We start from the raw sequence: 19,926 nt of genomic DNA, 5'->3' as shown, positions 1-19,926 counted from the left end.
TTTAATTTTTTTTTCTCACTTTATTTTTTCTTAGGCAAATGTCATAATTCTTGAAATATTCTGTAAATAAGCCTTTTATAAAGCCCAAGTCAGGCTGGGAAAATTTTGAAATAACACTGGGAATATTTTAGTCAAAAGCCTAAATCCCTTCCATGTGTTTCACACTCCTCACAGAACACGGGAAAACATGAATGTTATTACCATTAAAGAGATACTAGAGAAGAATATTTTACAAATTGCAATGCACTACACAAGGTTCATTGTCTGTAATCTTGTTATTAGTATCAACAAATCCATTACTAATTATTAGATACTGTTCAGAGTATGCTGATTAAGGGAAAACACCATTTCCCAGGATGATATAAAGAACTCTGTGATTGCTCTAGACTTTTCTCAAAATTATTTTTGATTGCTTACATGTAGATGTAGAATACATACTTTAAAAAATCATACATTACTGATTATATTCAGGGTAATAAATTAGCAGTGATCAATGCTTAATAATGATGATAAAAATATAGAAACACTTGATAATGTTAAAGTATTATCTAAAATAATGAAATTTATCCTGTTAAGTACAAAGTTCTACTTTAAAAAAAATTGCTTAACATCAATCTTGAGAAATCTGACTTTAAAAATTGTACAAAAGATTGGCAGGATATAGTTGATTATGCATTTAACAACTGTGATGAAAAATTTTGGTTTGCATAATGGAAACAGTATGTACCTTGCAGTCATGCAGAGTTGTGTTAGAATTCTGGTGACTCTGCCACTCTTTCTGTGATGTTGTTGCATTGTTGCATTTAGTTTGCATTGCCTTTCCGGCTACCAGTCAACATGCACGAAAATTCCAGGGCAGTGTCTTATACATATCAGGAGCACATGAAATGTTATTTTCTTTCATTACTTCATATACAAAAGTATATGAACCAAGTCTACCTTAACATTGTATAAATCAAAAGATGTACCAGACACATTAACCCCTGCAGTGAGGGTCTGTTAACATCACAAGTAATAAGAGTTAAAAAAAAAAAAAAAAGGGAATGTCCTGCTGGGGAATCCTGGGAAATTTCCAGAAGAGTTTAAGTAGAAAATGAGGATTTCTGAAAACCGGGCCTAAAATAAATGGGATGATTTCACCTGGAAATGGAAAGTGGGTCATGATTACCATCCTCATATTTTGTATCACCTGGCAGAAGATGTTCAAGTTTGTAGCACTCCAGGGAAAAGGGCTAGTACTGTCTCCTAGCTCCTGGGGACAGGCCTCATGACTGTACTAGGAAGAACTGTGTTACGAAGGAGTCAGAACAAACGTGTAATGAAGTCTCAAAGAAATGAGAACCCATACCTGAAAGTGCTGAGACTTCAGCCAGAAAATTATATTTGAGTATTACATTAAGAAGAAAGATGGGCTAGATGAATTCTAAGATCTCCATTTATAAAATCCAGTGTTTCTCTCAAAAGCTAATGTGGTCATATATTGTAAACAAATTATGAATTAAAAGTGGTATTGGATTTTTATTGCAAATAGTTAACAAAGATTTTAATTTTTTTTCTATTTCACCAAATCCATGAGATTCAGAACTTGATTTACCTTTAATACTTTGAGACTGATTCTGTAGTTTTTGCATAGTTTGACTATATTTTTTCACTCTGAATTACAAACATGAATGTTTTCTAACATGGTGTTTTGGGGTTTTCCAGATACATTTTTTTATTTGTTTTTAGATTTAGTGGTGATGATCCTGGCAAAGAATATTTGCCCTCAACAGAAAGATTCCATTCCCGAGAGATGGAAGGCAGCAGCACAATGGGGCCAGCCAATAAATCTCAAATCTCTTCAAATTCCTTCTCTCTGATGGGCATCCCAGGTCTAGAGCACCTGCATGTCTGGATCGGGATTCCCTTCTGCTCCATGTACGTGGTGGCTGTGGTGGGGAACGTGACCATCCTGGCTGTGGTGAGGGCAGAGCGGAGCCTCCACGAGCCCATGTTCCTCTTTCTGTGCATGCTGTCAGTCACTGACCTGGTCCTCTCCACGTCTACACTGCCGCGCATGCTGTGTCTGTTCTGGCTTGGAGCCCATGACATTGCCTTTGCTGCTTGCCTGGCCCAAATGTTCTTCATCCACAGCTTTACTGCCATGGAATCGGGCTTCTTCCTGGCTATGGCCATTGATAGATATGTGGCCATATGTCACCCCCTGCACCATGCCACCATTCTCACCCACAGTCGCATTGCCATTATGGGAGCTGCTGTGGTACTCCGGGGCGTGGCCTTCTTTTCCCCACACCCCATCCTACTTAGGCAGCTGCCTTACTGCGGGAGTCGAATCATTCCCCACACCTACTGTGAGTTCATGGCTGTGGTGAAGCTGGCATGTGTGGACACAGAGGCCACCAAACGTTACAGCCTCAGTGTGGCCTCAGTCATTGTTTCCTGTGACGGCTTTTTCATCGCTGCCTCTTATGTCCTAATTCTCCGGGCAGTCTTTCGTCTTCCATCACGGGAAGCCAGCCTTAAAGCCCTAGGCACGTGTGGTTCCCATGTCTGTGTCATCCTCATTTTCTACTCCACGGTTGTCTTCACCTTCCTTACCCACCGCTTTGGTCACAATGTGGCTCCCCAAATTCGTATCTTCATGGCCAATATGTACCTTCTGGTACCACCTTTTCTCAACCCCATAGTTTATGGGATTAGGACCAAGAAGATTCGAGACCATGTCCTTAGTTCTCTGAGGATAAAGATTGCCTGATTTTGGTGAAATTGTTTGCAGGGATGATACAGACAAGGTTATGGTCTTGGAAGAGACTAGTGCAAATAGTTTTTCTTTCTATCATAATCTACATCAAGATTACTCTATCTTAAATCAGATATTTTATCAGATTTTACTGGGGAAGAGTGACCCTATGTAATAGAAGTAACAAAATTCCAATGTTACTATTAGGTATAATGTTTTTTCATGCCTCATAGTTTAGGGGGCTTATGCAGAACTTGATGACTAGGGAAGGAATGTTTATCTGCTCCTTACTACTTCTGATTTTCTGTAGTATAATTGGGGTAGTAGTATATTTTCAAATAGGGAGTGATCCCAAAAGGGGAGAAACCCATGAGAACCTCAAAAAATTTCCTCATGCAGAATCCACAAATGAAAACTTAATAATCATTTTCAACATTCTACAGAAGAGGCAATAAAATAAGGTTAATGTCATCTGACCACATCAAATAAGTGTGTTATATTCACAAGAACTGACATACAGGAAGAGTTGTCAAAAAGAAAATGGAGAAGGAAATATATTGAACATTTCGACATTGCAGTAAGCAAGTCCACAATTCCTTAAATATTGTATCATTCATAGAATATTCTCTCTCCACAAGAAGAACATTTGCCTGCTATTGGTTTGTTGCCTGAACTAAGTATACAGGGCCTTTTAAAACCTCCTTTAGACTATCCTAGAAAAAAAAAAGCAAAAACGTAACTACAGTGGAAGCTACATATCTGGGAGTTTGAACAGAGCTTAGCCAGGCAAACTAAGATTGAATCACATTTGCTTTTTTTTGTTGTTGTTGTTGTTATTAAATGCCATAGTTAAAGGTGGGTACCTATAACTGAAAATAATTCAAGTTAAATTATTTGTTGATGCTGCTGCTGGTGATATTGAGAATGAAATTATTATAAAGAAAAGATTTTTTTTTTTGTATGAAAAAAAGCCTTGAATGTTTCTATCCTTCAAAAAGATGACCATTTACTTTTTGCCTTGACAAAATGGAAATTCTGCAGAAGGAGTTCAATAAATACATGTTGAAGTTCACTGAAGTGATGTTCTCTTTATAGTCATGATTTGTGCATTAATATTTTTGCCTTATGTCTTTTCTCACTATTTGCCTTTCATTTCTAGGAGCTTCCTAAAGTTAAATATCTGGGCTTCTTCTCTGCATCTATGCCCATGCTTTTTATCATCTCTTACTAGTAAGAGTTTCCACTGCAGATTTCAGCATAAATTTTAATTGCTTTGCCCAGTGATTGAGATCATAGTAATCTTCCTAAACAAGAATAATAATTGATTGTGTCAGACCAATGTAGTCTCTAGGATGGCAAAGACAAGGTAAATTTTCTGCTGCTATTTCTTATCATTTTTCCACATATCTTGCTCCCTTTGTCCTATCTACTGAGATTCACACCTTCATGAAAACAAGGAGACTCCCCACCTCTTCATGTTTTTGCTCAGAAGGCCCCTTTTTGTCCCATACTCTTCCTTAATGAGAAAGAATGTAATTATGATTCAAGATACAGCTCATGTTTAACCTCCTTGACTCATCAGAAGGATTTGATTATTTCCTCAAATTGTACTAGTGAAATACACTTCATAACTTTGTTGTTTAAAAAGTTGTGATATATTGTAGTTAACTCTTAATATGTCCCTTTTTTCCAATTTAATTTTTAGTCTATTTAGAGGTTAAATACAATAGCTCTAAAGTCAAGAGTGCGTGGATTCAGAACTCCTCTGTCACTGTCTATATATGTGAACTTGAGCACGATCTAAAACTTTCTGTGTCTAGTCACCATCAGTAAAATGGGAATAATAGAATTCCATATCCCATAATATTATACAGATTAAATGAGTGAAAGCATATAATAATTCACTTAGAATGGTGTCCACCAGATAGTAAGCATTCAATAAACATTAATCAGTGCTATGGATTATCATAAAAGTGTAATTTTGCATATTTTTACATGCCAAACTGTGACATATAGTATATATATTATTGAATTGTATAATTATATAATTTGAATAAATATATAATTTAAATTATATAATTATCATCATAATCCCTAGAGTAGGTGCTAGCCTGATTTTATAGGTGAGGAACTTGGGCTCAAAGAGGTTAAATAACTTGCCCAGTGTCCCATATTTATGAAGTGGTAAGTGGTGGAGCCTGGATTCAAACCAGCAGCATGTTTAAGGACTAATCTTTAATTACTTTTATTCCTAGCACATTGTCTCATGTATATATGTGTTCAACAAATGCTTTCTGAAGGAAGCAAAGAAGCCATACAATGGTTCAATTCACTCACCAAATATTTTTGGAATATTATTCAAAGGATGGGTATAATTAAGCTTTCTGACTTAAAACCATAAGGATTTTTTTTTTATTATTATTTTGGTTAAGATGAAGGAGGAAAATGACAATGACATAAAGGACAGTCCTCTCCTCAAAAAAGAGAAAAGAATTCTCTAGGAAATATAGAACTTTGAGACTAGAGCAAATGTGTAGATATTTCCTGAAGGTGAGTTGCTGATTCTGGCTTATGAGGGTGTTTTGTTTTTAACTCCTTATTTAGAGATGTCATGAAGCATAGAGTTTAATTATAGTATATTTCTTGACAGTTCAGTTGTTTTTATATTAAGTCAGAAAATCTGAAGAAAGGAAGTAGCACTTAAAGATTATCTACCAATGGATCTCAAAATGGAAATGTTCCACAATACCTAAATCCTCAGGAGGCCTGTACTGAGTGATAGCCAATAGAGGGAAGACATGCAGCTCATTTGTATATTCGTACTACAGATATTTATTGAATGGCTACAGTGTGTCTTGCTGTGCAAGACTCAGAGAAGAGGCAAACAAAAGAGAAACAGTCTATGTCCTCAGTGTGCTTTCAACCTGGTGGAGGTGACAGACCTTAGGAAATGTTCCAGTGCATAATTACACTGAATCTTAAGGTGCTATATGAAAGAGAAACACAGGCTCTTAGCATGGAGTTTGATCTAGTCTGGGAAAATCAAGGAAAGCTTCCTTCAACATGATATTTATTTAAGTAACAAGTGGCAGTATACTAGCAGAGGATAGAAAAAAGGGGCCAAAAATGGAGGAAGGAACTATTACAAGAAAAGAAAACAGGATATGCAAACATATGTGAACCTTAAGACAGGACAGGGCATTATACATTCAAAGAACTGATGGAAATCCGCTTCATGAGCTGGAACACAGGAAGTGAAGAGGAGACTGGCTGGCAGTGAAGTAGGAATTCAGAGGTAGGTAGGTATTTTAAGTTTTCTTGGTTTTGTCCTAAAACAGGAGGAAGACATTGAAAATTCTAAGCACAGTTTGGTGTTTTAAAAAGATCATTGTGGCTTCAATGAGAAAAATTGGGTTGAGGAAAAGAATGGAAGGTATGAATGCAGTAGACTCTTTAGGAGGCTATCCAGGCTTTCTAGGAAAAAAGGATAACTTGGTCCAGGATGGCAGCAATCATGAGGGAAAGAAGGAGAATGATTTGAGTCTCCTGAATATACTTCAGGGTGTGGGACAAAGGCTAAATACAGAATTTAACACCCTTACAGCTAGCATGGCTATCTTTCATCCGTGGCAATAATTTTCCAGGCCTGGAGTGTAGAGAGACTGGTGAATGATGGTTGTGTATATGTGTATGTGTGTGTATTCGTTCATACGAACATTCGAGGGCCTACAATTTGTCAGGCACTAGGGAAACAATAATGAACAAACACAGCCCCTGCCATTGCTCAGGATGTATATGTTCTACGCCTTTCTCTAGTAAAATAGTTCTTAAAAATTCCTCCCCCTCTTTGAGGTACTCTTACAAACTGAGCTTCTGACTTCTGCCAAGAGTCTTTTTGAAGCTCAGGTTCTCCTAGATGTAAACCTGTCATTATGCAGTATGTTTGTTTTAGTTTTGTTTCTTTCTAGAGCTCCTCTCTTGCTCATAATTTATTCCCCAACCCTACACTGTATTTCTTTTTCTATATCTTTTTTTAACAAACAATGGACTTCATTTCATCACTTAAGACTTTACTCAGTACATGCGGTTTGAACAACATTTTGTAGATCCTAATCCTATCTAAGGAATAAAAAAAAAAAATCCTAATTTCAGTTAATGTTGTTCTCCTGGAGGGCCCAAGATCCTTGGAATTGGAAAGAAAATGATTTAAATTATTAGGTTTTGAGGGAAGCTATAACAATTTGTTTATAATTATAACTCTAAGCAAGGATACTCAGAAATGCATCCCCAGATGTATGTCCAGGGTCACACCCTGTATTTCACATGATGTTCTGCTTCCTACTATCCACCCTTCTTGATACTCTGGCTCCCCCTTAGGAATCTGTTCACATTGATATTTCTCCAACCTTTCTTATTAATGTTTCCTCAGCCCTTACCCTTCCCGCCTCAATGCTCACCATGTTCCCTCAGGTATAACCATTCTGCTGCCCCAGGCCTTTTTCATGTCTGTTGTACATGATTCACAGTCCCTACTAATCTCCCTAGAGTTCCTACATGATGCATTTCTGCCTTCTGCAACAAGCTAGCAGTTAATACTTTTAAATTTATTGTATATTTATTATAAATTTATTGCATATATAAATGGTGATCAATTTATTCCTATATTGTTAAATTAATAGACTTATATTTTATAGCATTTTCAGATTTAGAGTAAAAAATTGGGCAGAATGTACAGAATTCCAATATACCCACGCTACCCATCCTTACACACAGTTTACTCTATTAATAGCATCGTTTATTAGTGTGGTACATATATAACAACTGAGGAACCAATACTGATACAATATTATCAGCTAAAATCCAGAGTTGACATTAGGATTCACTCTACAGTTCTGTGTTTTGACAAATGCGTAATGTCAGGTATCCACCATTATAATATCATACAGAATAGTTTCACCCCCTAAAAATGCCCAGTGCTCCACCTATTCATACCACTTCACCCCAGAATCCTTGACAACCACTGACCTTACTTTCTCTATAGTTTTGCCTTTTCCAGAATGTCGTGAAGTTGAATCACATAACTCACAGTCTTTTCAGAATGGCTTTGTTTAGTAGTATGTATCCAAGTAAGGTTCCTTCATGTCTTTTTGTGACTTGATAAGCTCTTTTTATCACTGAATAATATACCAATATAAAAATGTACTGCAGTTTATCCATTCACCTATGAAGGACATCTTAGTTACTTCCAATTTTTGGAAATTATGAATAAAGCTGCCATCAACATTCATATAAAAGTGTTTGTGTGGTCATAAATTTTCAACAATAGGTGAAAATAACAAGTTATTTTTACAGTGTTCCTAAACATTTGCAATCATCAACATGTGCTATTCTCAATGATTGGCTCTTGGATTTTTTCTCTAGAATCTCCAAGATTAGAAAGGCACTTTGGCTAATAGAGAAATCACTAGGGACCAGGATTCACCAAATAAATCTGGCTGGATCTCAGCAGACACTCCATCTTATTCTGCACATCAGCAGATCTTCACCATACCGCAAGTGACTGGGTGCTTTACTGGTCCCAGCCCCATTGCAACAGGACTCACAGCCATCTGCAGGTATTGCTCCAGGACCTGGGGAAAGAGAGGGAAGCAAGGGACTAGAAAATATGGGGATGCAAAAAGCCTTGCAGGAAAAAGACATTCTCTAAACTTCTCATACAAATTCCATAGTCACTGACCCTTGTTGAGGACACAGTAGGGATCTTCAATCTTTAGAATAGTCAGTGACATTCTTTAGAAAGGGATAAATAATTTTCTATAGGTATGCCTGAATGCTTGGTGGCTTTCTTACAGTTAATTTTTATATATTTGTTGCTGGCAATTGTTCCTGATAGCTCAGATAAAACCCTACCATGTTGCTTAAATCTTCACTAGTATCTTTCTAGTGCCACCATGCACATGGGAGACTTCCATCTGCAGTATTCTTGATAGACAATCATTCAGTTTCCATCTGCAAAACCCACTGATAGTGAGCTTCGGCTTTGACAAACTGTCTTTTACATTTGGGGAGCAGTACTTTGTAATAGAATCTTTTCCTATATTGAAATAAAATGTACTTCTTATATTTTTATTAGCGTCTCCTATTTGTCCAGATTTCTATTTCTGGTGACTCTAAATAAATACTTTATTTTTATTTGGCACATTATGAATCTTAAAAATATTTGAAGATAAAAAAATGCATCCCTTCTTCTGGTATAAATTTGAGAATATTCATTATCCTAGTCACAGTTCTTTTCAAGAAAGAAAGAAAAACAAAAGAATATTGTGTTTAAACATTGATATTCACAGAAAATGTGAAAATTTGCATTTTAGAGCATGAGCTTATTTTAAAAGAATTATTCTAGGAACATGGTATGCATTAGACAAGGCTGGAATTTAATGGAAGATTCATTCTTTACTACAAACCTTGCATGGTATGCCTTATCTCATTTTTGTGCAATGAGAAAACTTAAAAGTCTTTAATGACTTTGTCAAGTCACATATAATAAGTGGCAGCCCTGTGTTACCTCCAAACTCTTGATATTGTATCTACATCAAGTTACCTTCCAAGAGACACCCATTGTCATTCATCAAATGTAGTTGATAAATGAAGTGCCTAGAACAGAATAGCTCAATTCATGATGTATGAATGCTAAAGTAATATTTTAGCAGATAAGCCCCCTTTTGGGGGGCACATAATAATTATAGAATGTTAATGAGCAAAGCTCCTTTTCAAATTTTGTGAAATATAATCCTGATTTTTTCTAAGGCTAGGTGTAAGGGCTGAAATAAACACACGATTTCTTAGAAAAAACTTAAAAATAATGTATTTGCACTAAAAATAAATTGTGAACATACTAGAAGGAGCATGGAATTAAATTACTGCACATATACATATAAAAACTAAATACAAATTCATCAACAACTGATGCAATAGAACATGACACAGGGTTAATATTACTATATTTTTATTTTTAAAACATCTTTGTGCTATATTTTTCCATCGTTTTATTTCATCCTTGTATGGAAAATTCTTTGTTGTTTGTGTGGTGGCCTTCTTAAACATTATATATTTATCTCTTTCTTACAAAGTCTGGAATCTAAATCTTAACAGACATATTATGTTGCAATAATATTACTTGTAAAATTGGTACAATTTCTATAATCTTATTTTTCATTTCTTATAAATGTGTTTGTTTCCTACTTGCATTGAACTAATCAAGAATACTCTTTAATCCATGGCCTTCATCAAATAATTTGGAAATTCCACCATTTATTTCTACTCAAAATAGTGACATTAAAATATTTAACAAATACTTTTTTCTATGGCAAAATTTATCAACATTAAACTCAAACTACACTGTCTACTAAAAAACAAACAAACGTAAATACACACATATGCTAAACACCATTAACTTACCTTCACTTTTCCATTTCCCCAGCCAGGTTTATTGAATAATCTGTGACTTTTAATCCTAAACTATTGTCTGTTGAGGCATTTTTGGATTCTGGTTCTGGCATCCAAAATGTGTTATTCCTTCAGAATACCGTCATATCATCCAGGAGGTGGAACTGCAGATTTTCTAGGTCCTTTTAATAATATGTAGATAAGCATTCGAGAGAATGATCCAGAGCACCAAAGTCAGTCCCAGAAATTGAGCTCCCTTGGATGATTAAGTTCAGTTCCCTTTTCTTGAGTGAAAATCATGATTCCTGACTTGTCCATGCCTTCTCCTGTGATGCTGAGAATGTTGGCTCTAATGCCAGATTCTACTGTCTATGATAAAAGCCATACAAATGCACAAATTGAATATTAAACAATATTATCACCACAGGATAATCTAAGCTATGGAGTTGATATGTCTTTCCTGAGATTTCATCACTGAGACTACTTCACCTTCTGGCAGAGGAAGTCATCTAGGAACAGGTTCTCCCCACCCCAAGTAGCTGAAGCTGTTTTTTGATCATTAGTTTACACACTAATTCTCTTGACCGTTGGTTTGTGAAATATAATCATAATTATCACCATAAACTACTATACTGTCCAGCATTTTGTAGGTACAAATGATGCAATAGTTTCAAAATATACCTTGTTTGTTTCTCCCTAGGAATCAGACCTTGAGAAACTCAGGTGGGGTATGTCCTTTTGCAACAACTCCGTTCCTCAGCCCTTGATATTTGTCTTGGCTGGAATTCCCAGCCTGGAATCTTCCCATGGCTGGTTCTCTGTGCCTTTTTTCTTGGTATTTGTGATTACAGTCATTGGAAACCTCACCATCTTATGTATCATCCGGGTAGAGAATAGTCTTCATGAGCCCATGTTTCTCTTCCTGGCCATGCTGTCAGTTGCTGATCTGTCTCTGGTCAGTGCCACTGTGCCCCACATGCTGGGCATCTTCTGGGGGGTGGATGCCAAGGAAATCAGCTTCAATGCCTGTCTCATGCAGATGTTTTTCATCCCTTTCTTTTATGTCATAGAGTCTGGGATCCTCCTGGCCATGGCTTTTGACAGATTTGTAGCCATCTGGAAACCTCTGAGATATACAACCATCCTTGCTAACAACATGCTTGTGAAGATGGCACTGGCTATCCTGGCAAGGGCATTGGTAGTGCTGATCCCAGCCCCTATCCTGGCAAAAAGCCTGGAAAGCTTCCAAACCCACACCATTGCTTATTCCTACTGTGCCTACATGGCTGTGGTACAGATAGCCTGTGGAGACATCTCTAACCACATTGTCTATGGCCTCATGGTTATTGTGGCTTCCATGGGATTTGATCTGTTTTTTTATCATTCTCTCATATGGATTGAGACTTCATACTGTCTTTCTGATACCATCTTGGGAGGCACGGGGCAAAGCTATCAGCACCTGTGGCTCTCATCTCTGTGTCATCGCTCTCTTTTATTCTCCTGTTGTCTTCTCTGTCCTGGCTCAGAGTTTAGGCTTCCATATGACTCCCCATCTACAGATCATCATTGACAACCTCTACTTCCTGGTGCCTCCCATGGTCAATCCCTTGATTTATGGAGTCCGGACCAAGCAAATGAGGGAGCGGGTGCTGCAGATCCTTCACTATCTTGGAGACTGAGGTTGATACCTTAAGTGTACAGGAGAGCTAGGAAGGTGGAGCAGGAAATCATGTTAGGGCTCGGGGCTTTATGGGAAAAAGAATAACCAAGGCAAGAGAAGAAATTTCTTAGTATTGGAATGTAATAGGGGCATGTTCTTTCCATCAGGTTGCAATTGTTATGAAGCCCTTATACTCAGAACCCTTGTCAAATGCTTATGTAAGTATAAGATAGTAGACTACATTATTATTACATTTATTGTTTATCTAATTGTGCCACATCACTGAACATGTAAACACACATTTCAAATGAGGCAAAAATGCAATTTGGGTATACATATTCAAGATTCATGGGCAAAAATAATTTTTCCAAGAATCTTACTGATTTAATATTTTATCTCTCTTATTAAATATTGTTTTGGACATTTCAACAAGACAGAATTATGTATCATGGAAAATTCTTAATAGGAATAAACATATAAATATTCACGAGCATAGCAATGAGTAATGATCTCTTCTTAATGGAAATAAACATATGTAAATATCCATAAGCATATCGATGAGTAATATCTCTCTCTGTCTGAAGGATTTTACTAGGGTAAGATCATCTTAGGGGAATTACTATTAGTGTCAGAATATGGTACCAGCTATATAGTAGATTGGACCTGACTGGTAAGCATTTTATAAATGAACACAAAAGAAACTAAAGAAGCTGACTTTCTTTTCTTTAGCTTTACTGTTTCCGCTTTGCCACCCTGACCTCACCTGAAACACCCAAATCTGTGTCTTAGACCATGAATTATACCTGAATTCCAGGAATTACACTTATTTTATGACCACTTCTTATAGACACCTAAAACTCATGGTGCTCCAAACTAAACTCTTAATCAACTTGCCAACAGGATCATCCCTCTGCATTCCCCAATGTTTTCATTTAACAATGTTTTCATTTAACATTTCATGTTAACAAATTCAGTTAAATATCTTCAAGTGCCTTAATTATTGTTATTTTCTTTCCATCATCCAACTGATCACTACGTTTTCTCTGCAATATCAGCCTACTGAACACACTCCGCTCCATTTGTCCTGTATTTTTCTTACCTCACACTTATATAACTTTCAAAGTGGCCTTTCCCAACCAAAGATATCATTTCGTCCACTTAAAATCTTGAACAGCTTGTTCCTCAAGATGAAGTTTTAACTCCATAATATGACATTCAAGTTATTGCATGTCCTCACTCCAACTGCCTTGCCGGATGCTTTATTCTCACTGAACCACAGAGTAAAACATCTCATTAAACCACAGAGTTAGACATCAGTCCAGGCAAACTGACCATGTTTTTGGTAAAGAAACTATACGTTCCTTGCTCCTTTGATGTATTCTTCCTGCTACTTTGAAGGCATTATCTCTTTCAGTCAAGTTCCTTCCCACTTCATGAGATATCCCCTCCATTTGTTTGTCTTAATGTCTGCTCTCAATATCGTTCACTCCATTTCTGTACCCTCAGAACATTTCCATTTTCTCTAAGATTCATTTGCCTGTGGTTTGTTCTATACATCCATTATTTGTCTACATGCCTTGTCATTGCTCTCACACTGTCATTTCTTTAAGGGCCATGTCCCTGCACAGAAATCGGATTTTGTACTGTACATGATCAGGCTCAAAACCCATGTCTCAAAAAAAGTTTTAATACACTAATGAATAACACAAAGGATCTCAATATTTTTAAATCATATCCATCCTCCCATCCCTTGATGTTCATACTTTAGGTATCCGCACATTTACCTCAGATACAAATATACACAGATCATATATATCCACAGATATATAATGCAAATTTTCTTTCATATGCACATTTCCAATCATCTTATTTAACTATAAATATGTTTCCCTCTTCCTCCCTCCCTTCCTCTCTCTTTCTCTCCCTCCTTCTTTATCCTGATACCATACTAACATTAATGCAGATTCATACATCTCAGAAGAAATATGCATACATTCACAAGAACATGTATATGCACATATACCTGATACACAGTAAATGTGCAAACCACTATTAACCTCTTCACGGTTTGCCTGCTCCAGTTTTCAGTGTCACAAATTTGCTGAAATAAATTAATGACCTATCATAGAATGCTTCCCTCACATGCTCTTATTCAACATTTAGGACTCGTCTTGTGCAGTACTTCCTTCTGTAAGCCTTCCCTGAACTCAGCACACTTCCATTCCTCTACTCTATATTAGGTTCCTTTTCATTGATCTCCCATGTTAGCCATTCCTTCCTCAACCATAACACCTATCATACAATATTATAACTGTGTCCTTATATGATCTTTCTCTAAACTAAAATGATTATTTTGCCACTTCATTTTCATAGTATCTAGTATTCCCATGGGATATAAAATGAGTTTAAGAAATATATGTAGAATTAATAAGTCTTCTTTCAAATAGGTCTTAGGGTGAAGGCACTATATTATAAAACAATGCATAGTCTTACACAATCAAACCATTCAACTAAAAATAAAGAATGAAGGCAGGAAGGCAAGAGAAAAAGAGGGAGGGAGAGAGGGAGACAGGGAGAGAGGGAGAGAGGGAACGAGAAAGGGAGAGAGAGAGAGGGAGAGAGAGAGAGAGGAAGTGAGGTAGAGAGAGAAGGAAGGGAGGAAGGAAGGAAGAAAGGAAGGAAAAATGGCGGGCAGGCAGGCATGCCTTCCTTATATATATACCCTCTTCTCAATTATTCTGGTTATCTTTTGCTGAATAACAAACAACCCCAAAATTTAGAGATTGAGAAAAGAATTTGTTATTACCTCCCACAGTTTTGTGGGTTAACTGGGCTCAGCTTAATGGTACTCAATTGAGGTCTGTCATGTGATTGCATGAGAAAAATTGGCTGGAGCTGGAGTTATCTGAAGTTTGAACAAGGATGGACATCCAAGGAGGCTTCACTAACAAGCCTGGTGCCTCAGGGCTCCTGCAGGTAGGCAGTCTCTCCATCAGATTAGCCTGCATTTGTTACTTAATGTTTTAGGTCTTCAAGTGGAAGGAAGCAGAAGTTACTAGGCCAGATATAGTTCATATCCAATACTCATACAGCTTCACCTTCAAAGTATTCTATTGCTCAAATGAGGCAAAAATCCGTCCAAATTCAAGGGATTGGGAAATGGACTCCACCTTTGAAGATCAAATTGCAAAATAACACATAGTTTGGTATATACTGTTATGGCCTTCTTTGAAAAATTCAGTTCATATAGTTCCTCCTCTGGCTATAACAGTTCACATCCCTTTCATATGCACCATAACACCCATGGCTTCCTCAAACTTCCATTGCCTCAACACTTTATGTTATTGGTCCAGAATTTCATGATCTAAATCAGATCCAGATGTAGATGACCCTTCTTGGGTGTGGTTTCTAGGGTACAGTTCTTTAAGTATAGTTCCTCTTTCTCTGAATATCTGTTAACTAAAGAAGCAAGTTTATTTGGCCTGCTCATTGTAAATATATGGTGGAAATGGAAATACTGAGATAATAAAACCACACCTGTTGCAAATGAGTGAGAAAGATGGGATATGGCAGTTGCTGGTTCATAGCATTCTAAATCTAGGCAGCACATGCTTCCAGCTTTTCAGTTTGAGCCCCCTCTTGCTCCATTGAGATGATTCTCTGTTTCTCTATGGTCTTGGCTTTATCTGCTTGGTGCTCTGTACTCTGAGTCATCCTTCATTTACTGTAAGATGTAACTCAAGTTTTCAAATCTCATTTCTAAGCCTAAAGAAGATCAGGGACCCCTAGTCTTTTCTTTTTGAGCTGCTCTGTCCTTTTCTGTGCAGCATGGTGGTATCTGATTAACCAAGGGCTCTTAAAAATGCACAGTTGCTTTTATCCAGAGCACATCTCTTACTATAGGAGTTGTTACTGTCTAGAGAAAAAGTGAATGACAAGCAGTTTTGTGTTCAAACTCAGAAATATCTGAATCCTTTATAGTTTCTGTGAATTCAGCTTGAAAATTAAATGACTTTTTAACCTCATCTCTCTCTATACAAAACATCACGTGTCACTTTCAATATGCTCCCTAGAAATCTCCTACGTTAAATCCATCAATTCATTAGACATATTCTCTAGTTACTACCTTAACAAAGGTGATGATGTTGCCAGTTGTTCTAACACAAAGCATAGAGCCCCTTATTCTCTGGCACACAATTCTGAATTCTGGTGGAGATACACACACACACACACACACAGAGTCAGACACACACCTTGTAAGTCTTCTTATATTTGAAGAAAATTTACAAGGGCCTTCAAACATTTTTTCCCAAATGATGTGAATTCTAAGCTCTTTATTACCTTAGTCACTTTCAGTTCAGGAAACAAAAATATATTTAGTTTGTAGATAATTCACAAAATTTTCCACCTCATAGGGAATGTAGAATATTGGCACATTTTTAGTACCTTTTTTGCAGAAGACTAAATTATGCCATTTAATCCTCACATCAAACTTGAAACATTTGTATTATTCCCTTTTTGTGAGAAGAGGAAATTTAGCATAAAGCTTAAAACAACTGCTCAAGTTTGCATATAATAAGTGGTAGAGATCTCATTGTACCCAGAACATGTTCTGGGGCTGTACCACGTGAGAATCCTACCCACATTAGCATTTAGCTGTGGTGTGCCTTGTACTAAGTACCGCTGACTTTTAAATTCCCTTGATCAGAATAATGCCATCAATCAAGCACAATGCTGTGTTAATATTTAAGCATCTGATAAACTTAAAATTTTACTCTTAAACAGTTTAAAAAGAAATAGAAGAGAAACTATCAAAATATGTATAACATTACACCACTAACATGAGATTATGTGCTAACATTTTTAAAATATATCAATCCTTGGGAAAATTGTAAAACTTTTGTATTGTAATTTAAAACTTGTATTGTAAATGTACACTTGAATTGATAATACAGGACTAAATGAACTTTTTTTTTTGGTATTGAAGCAGTTGTTTGAGCCAGATTAAATACAGAGTAAATGGATTTTCTCTTCGACTGGTTTTACTCTGGCATTGGTATGTGAAACTCTAACATTCTAAAGGCATAGGCATTCATTTGAATTGTCTATAAATTTTAACTTCAGTGTTTTCCTTAAAATTAAACTAGAAGCAATGAATGGTGTTCATTGAACATTTATGATTTGTTTTACATTTATTACTTCTTTTAAATAGGCATTTTTATTTCAAAGAGAGGCCATGTATTAAGAGGCGTGAAAAGGGAGAATCAATCTTTAACACGCTACATTTGTTAATGATGGAAGCAACCAGGAATGCACAGTTAATGCTATCCACCTCCTCCTCTTCAACTAGCTATCATAACAATTACCACATTGAATTTTATATCACTTATTTTTATGCCTGTTCTCATTATTACTGATAACAATTTTACTAATGATAATAACTACTCTTTAAGCATTTTTATTATAAGGTGTGCTCAAAATGCATTTAAATGTCATGTCTATGTGAGCCAGGCTAGAATAGGGCACTCTGCACAGGCCAGGGGTGTTGGTCAGTTCAGATGGAGAGTCAGCATCAAGCCATAGATAGCCAGATGGAGAGCAAGAAGGAGGGGCCAAGCCAAAGGGGGACCAAACCCTATCAGATCCAGCTGACAGGCGAATACACAGGTGGAGGGAAAAAGGAGGGGCTGGGTGAAAGGAGAACCTGTAATTCTCAGAATCAGCTGAGATAGCCAGATGAAGGAAAAGGAGGGGTTAAGCCAGGGTGGGGGGAGAATGGGAATTTCCATCCCCAACACTGGCCTGAAGCCTAGCAACAGGCTAACATATAAAACCTGGACATAACTCAACCTGAGGTCGCCACCCTCTTGGGGCCCGCCCACACTGACCTCTCCAGTGTGTATTCCTTCTTACCAACCTTTGCTGTTTCTCCATGTGTGCTGGCTTTTTCAAATAAACTTTACTGCTTGCTACTATTCCTCTTGTCCCCGAATTCTTTCTTGAGACAAGAAAAATGAGCCTGCACCAGAGCTCACCTCGGGTGCCAGCCAGGCTCCAGTAACACATGGAAGTCGTTTTGGATATATGCTATTATCCCCATTTTAAATATGAGGAAAACTAGAGTCAGGGAATTCAAATATTTTAAGTTATCTACTTATAGGACGCATCTAATAGATAGTAGTATTGAAATTCAAGCCTAGATCTCTCTGAACACAGTATCTATGATCTTAATCTCGTCACAATATTATTTCCCTAGTAATTTAAAAGGAAGTAAATAAATAGATAAGATAAATGCATGAATGGATATCATTAATTTCTATTGATCTAAGTAATCAGGTAGTTACAGGAGAATTTAAAGTGCCCCTATTGTTTTGATGTCTCCACTAGGATATTCCATTCTTTTGTTTGAGGACAGTTATTTGAATTTATTTGAAAATGTGTCTCATTTGGTCTATGCTTTGTGTATCTTTCTCTTAAAAAGCTCTGAGTGGAATTGAAATCCCACCAACATACACGGAATAATCTTATTTCAAAAGTTCTTTTAGGCTGGGATTAGAATTTGATCCGATATATCTCAGTATTTTTGGTGAAGAAAGGTAGCGTTGTACAAAAAAAAATGACCCTGCTCCTTACCTTGTGTACCTGGAAAACAAGGACTCACAGGACTCACCCTACCTGTCAGTAGAAAGAGCTATTATGAAACTCAACTTTCCATGGGGCCGAGTGACCCCCAAGCCCCCCATATATGGAAAACTGTTGTTTCCCACTGCTCTTCTACACTCCTGGAGCTTACGTTTAGAATGCTTGCCACAAAACTGATAGACTGCTTGGTATCTGGTGCTAATATTTTATTCTTTTACAAAGCTACTTTACAGGGAATTAATATTATTTCCCTGGAATATAGCCCATGATGTGTTCAGCAATGCTCTAGACTCTATCTAACTCTCTATGAGATCATGTAGGGACTTGGAAAAAATATGCCCCTTCTTAACTATTCAATTTTTGCATGTTTCCCCAATATAATTTTTTCTTTTTAGCTGCAATTCTAAAGCCTGCCTCAGTTACTGTTCATGCCTATGTCTTCCCATGTATCTTTGTCAGAGGGCTCTTCTGGTTTGGGGAGCATTCTCTGTCTGTTGGTGGAACATGGTAAGAAGTGTTTGGTAGCTGATATTACAGGGGATATGAAAGGACAATAAGGGACACCTCAGATTTCTAGCCCATCATTGGGTCAATTTGGAGGTGTATTTCTCACAGATTTTCCAGGCTTCCCAGCAGGAGATAGCTCTAGTAACCCGCAATTGTAACTTTCTCATTCAAGCATACTTCATTAGCTTTCTTCCCTTCACCATATTATTGCTCCAGTTCCCTCACAAGTTTCTTCTGGGATCAACTCTCAGATAATCCACATACAGTAAAATCCTTGTTTTGCTTTGCTTTTGATAAAGATCTATGTAAGATATCATTATCACCTGTTTACAGATTGAGACCACCAAAAGGTAAACTTTGCTCTTCCTTTACTGTTAAGGCATTAGCTTGACCATCAAGGGGAGGGAATGAAACCACCTTAGGAAGTGGAGAGACTAGCTGAGTTGAGATTATGTTGTTCATTTGGTGGTGGTGGTGTATAGGCTCCCCAGTCACAGAGGCCCTGGAAGGGGGGATATGCCATGGAAAAAAGACCAAGGGAATGTGGCTACAATTCAATACCATGGCTTTTCTTCACTGCCTTGAAAGTCTCATTGAGTTGTGAGAACAAGAAGGGAGAAGGAAAGAGGTTCTACATGGCCCTCATTAGAGTACTTATCTCTGTTAAATGGATCAGATCTCAAAGCATTCCAAAGTATCTCTCAATGATGTTTTAGGGAAAAATAGGTGCATAGTGAATTGTAATACTTTGTATACAGAGAATGGACTGCTTTCAAGGCCATCATAAGGAGCATATAAGCAGTCAACGAAGCTCTGTAAATTTGAAATTTCTATGTATACAATAAAAGAACTATATCTGTGCAGTTTAAATGAAGCCAAATGGCAGATGATTGGAGTATTAATACACCTCCCCTACTGCAGAATGAATTGT

At 37.0% G+C, this 19,926-nt stretch overlaps 2 protein-coding genes across 2 annotated transcripts; both read left to right on the top strand.

Annotated features, from left to right (window-relative positions):
- Window positions 1-1,810: 1,810 nt before the first annotated feature.
- Window positions 1,811-2,755, top strand: LOC119538430 (olfactory receptor 52M1-like). The gene has a single exon (XM_037841358.1). The coding sequence runs from the start codon at window positions 1,811-1,813 to the stop codon at window positions 2,753-2,755; it is 945 nt and encodes a 314-aa protein (XP_037697286.1).
- Window positions 2,756-10,916: 8,161 nt separating this feature from the next.
- On the top strand, window positions 10,917-11,865 carry LOC119537719 (olfactory receptor 52K2-like). The gene is given in 2 exon segments (XM_037840256.1): window positions 10,917-11,558; window positions 11,560-11,865. Coding segments are annotated over 2 exon segments (948 nt in total).
- The last annotated feature ends 8,061 nt before the right edge of the window (window positions 11,866-19,926 follow it).

This window comes from Choloepus didactylus, chromosome 6 (assembly GCF_015220235.1).
Source record: "Choloepus didactylus isolate mChoDid1 chromosome 6, mChoDid1.pri, whole genome shotgun sequence".
Classification (NCBI taxonomy): domain Eukaryota; kingdom Metazoa; phylum Chordata; class Mammalia; order Pilosa; family Megalonychidae; genus Choloepus; species Choloepus didactylus.
This window is presented reverse-complemented; position numbering and strand designations above follow the sequence as displayed.

Coding starts and splice junctions, on each gene's coding strand:
- LOC119538430 (XM_037841358.1), top strand. CDS start 1,811: ATGGGGCCAGCCAATAAATCTCAAATCTCTTCAAATTCCTTCTCTCTG.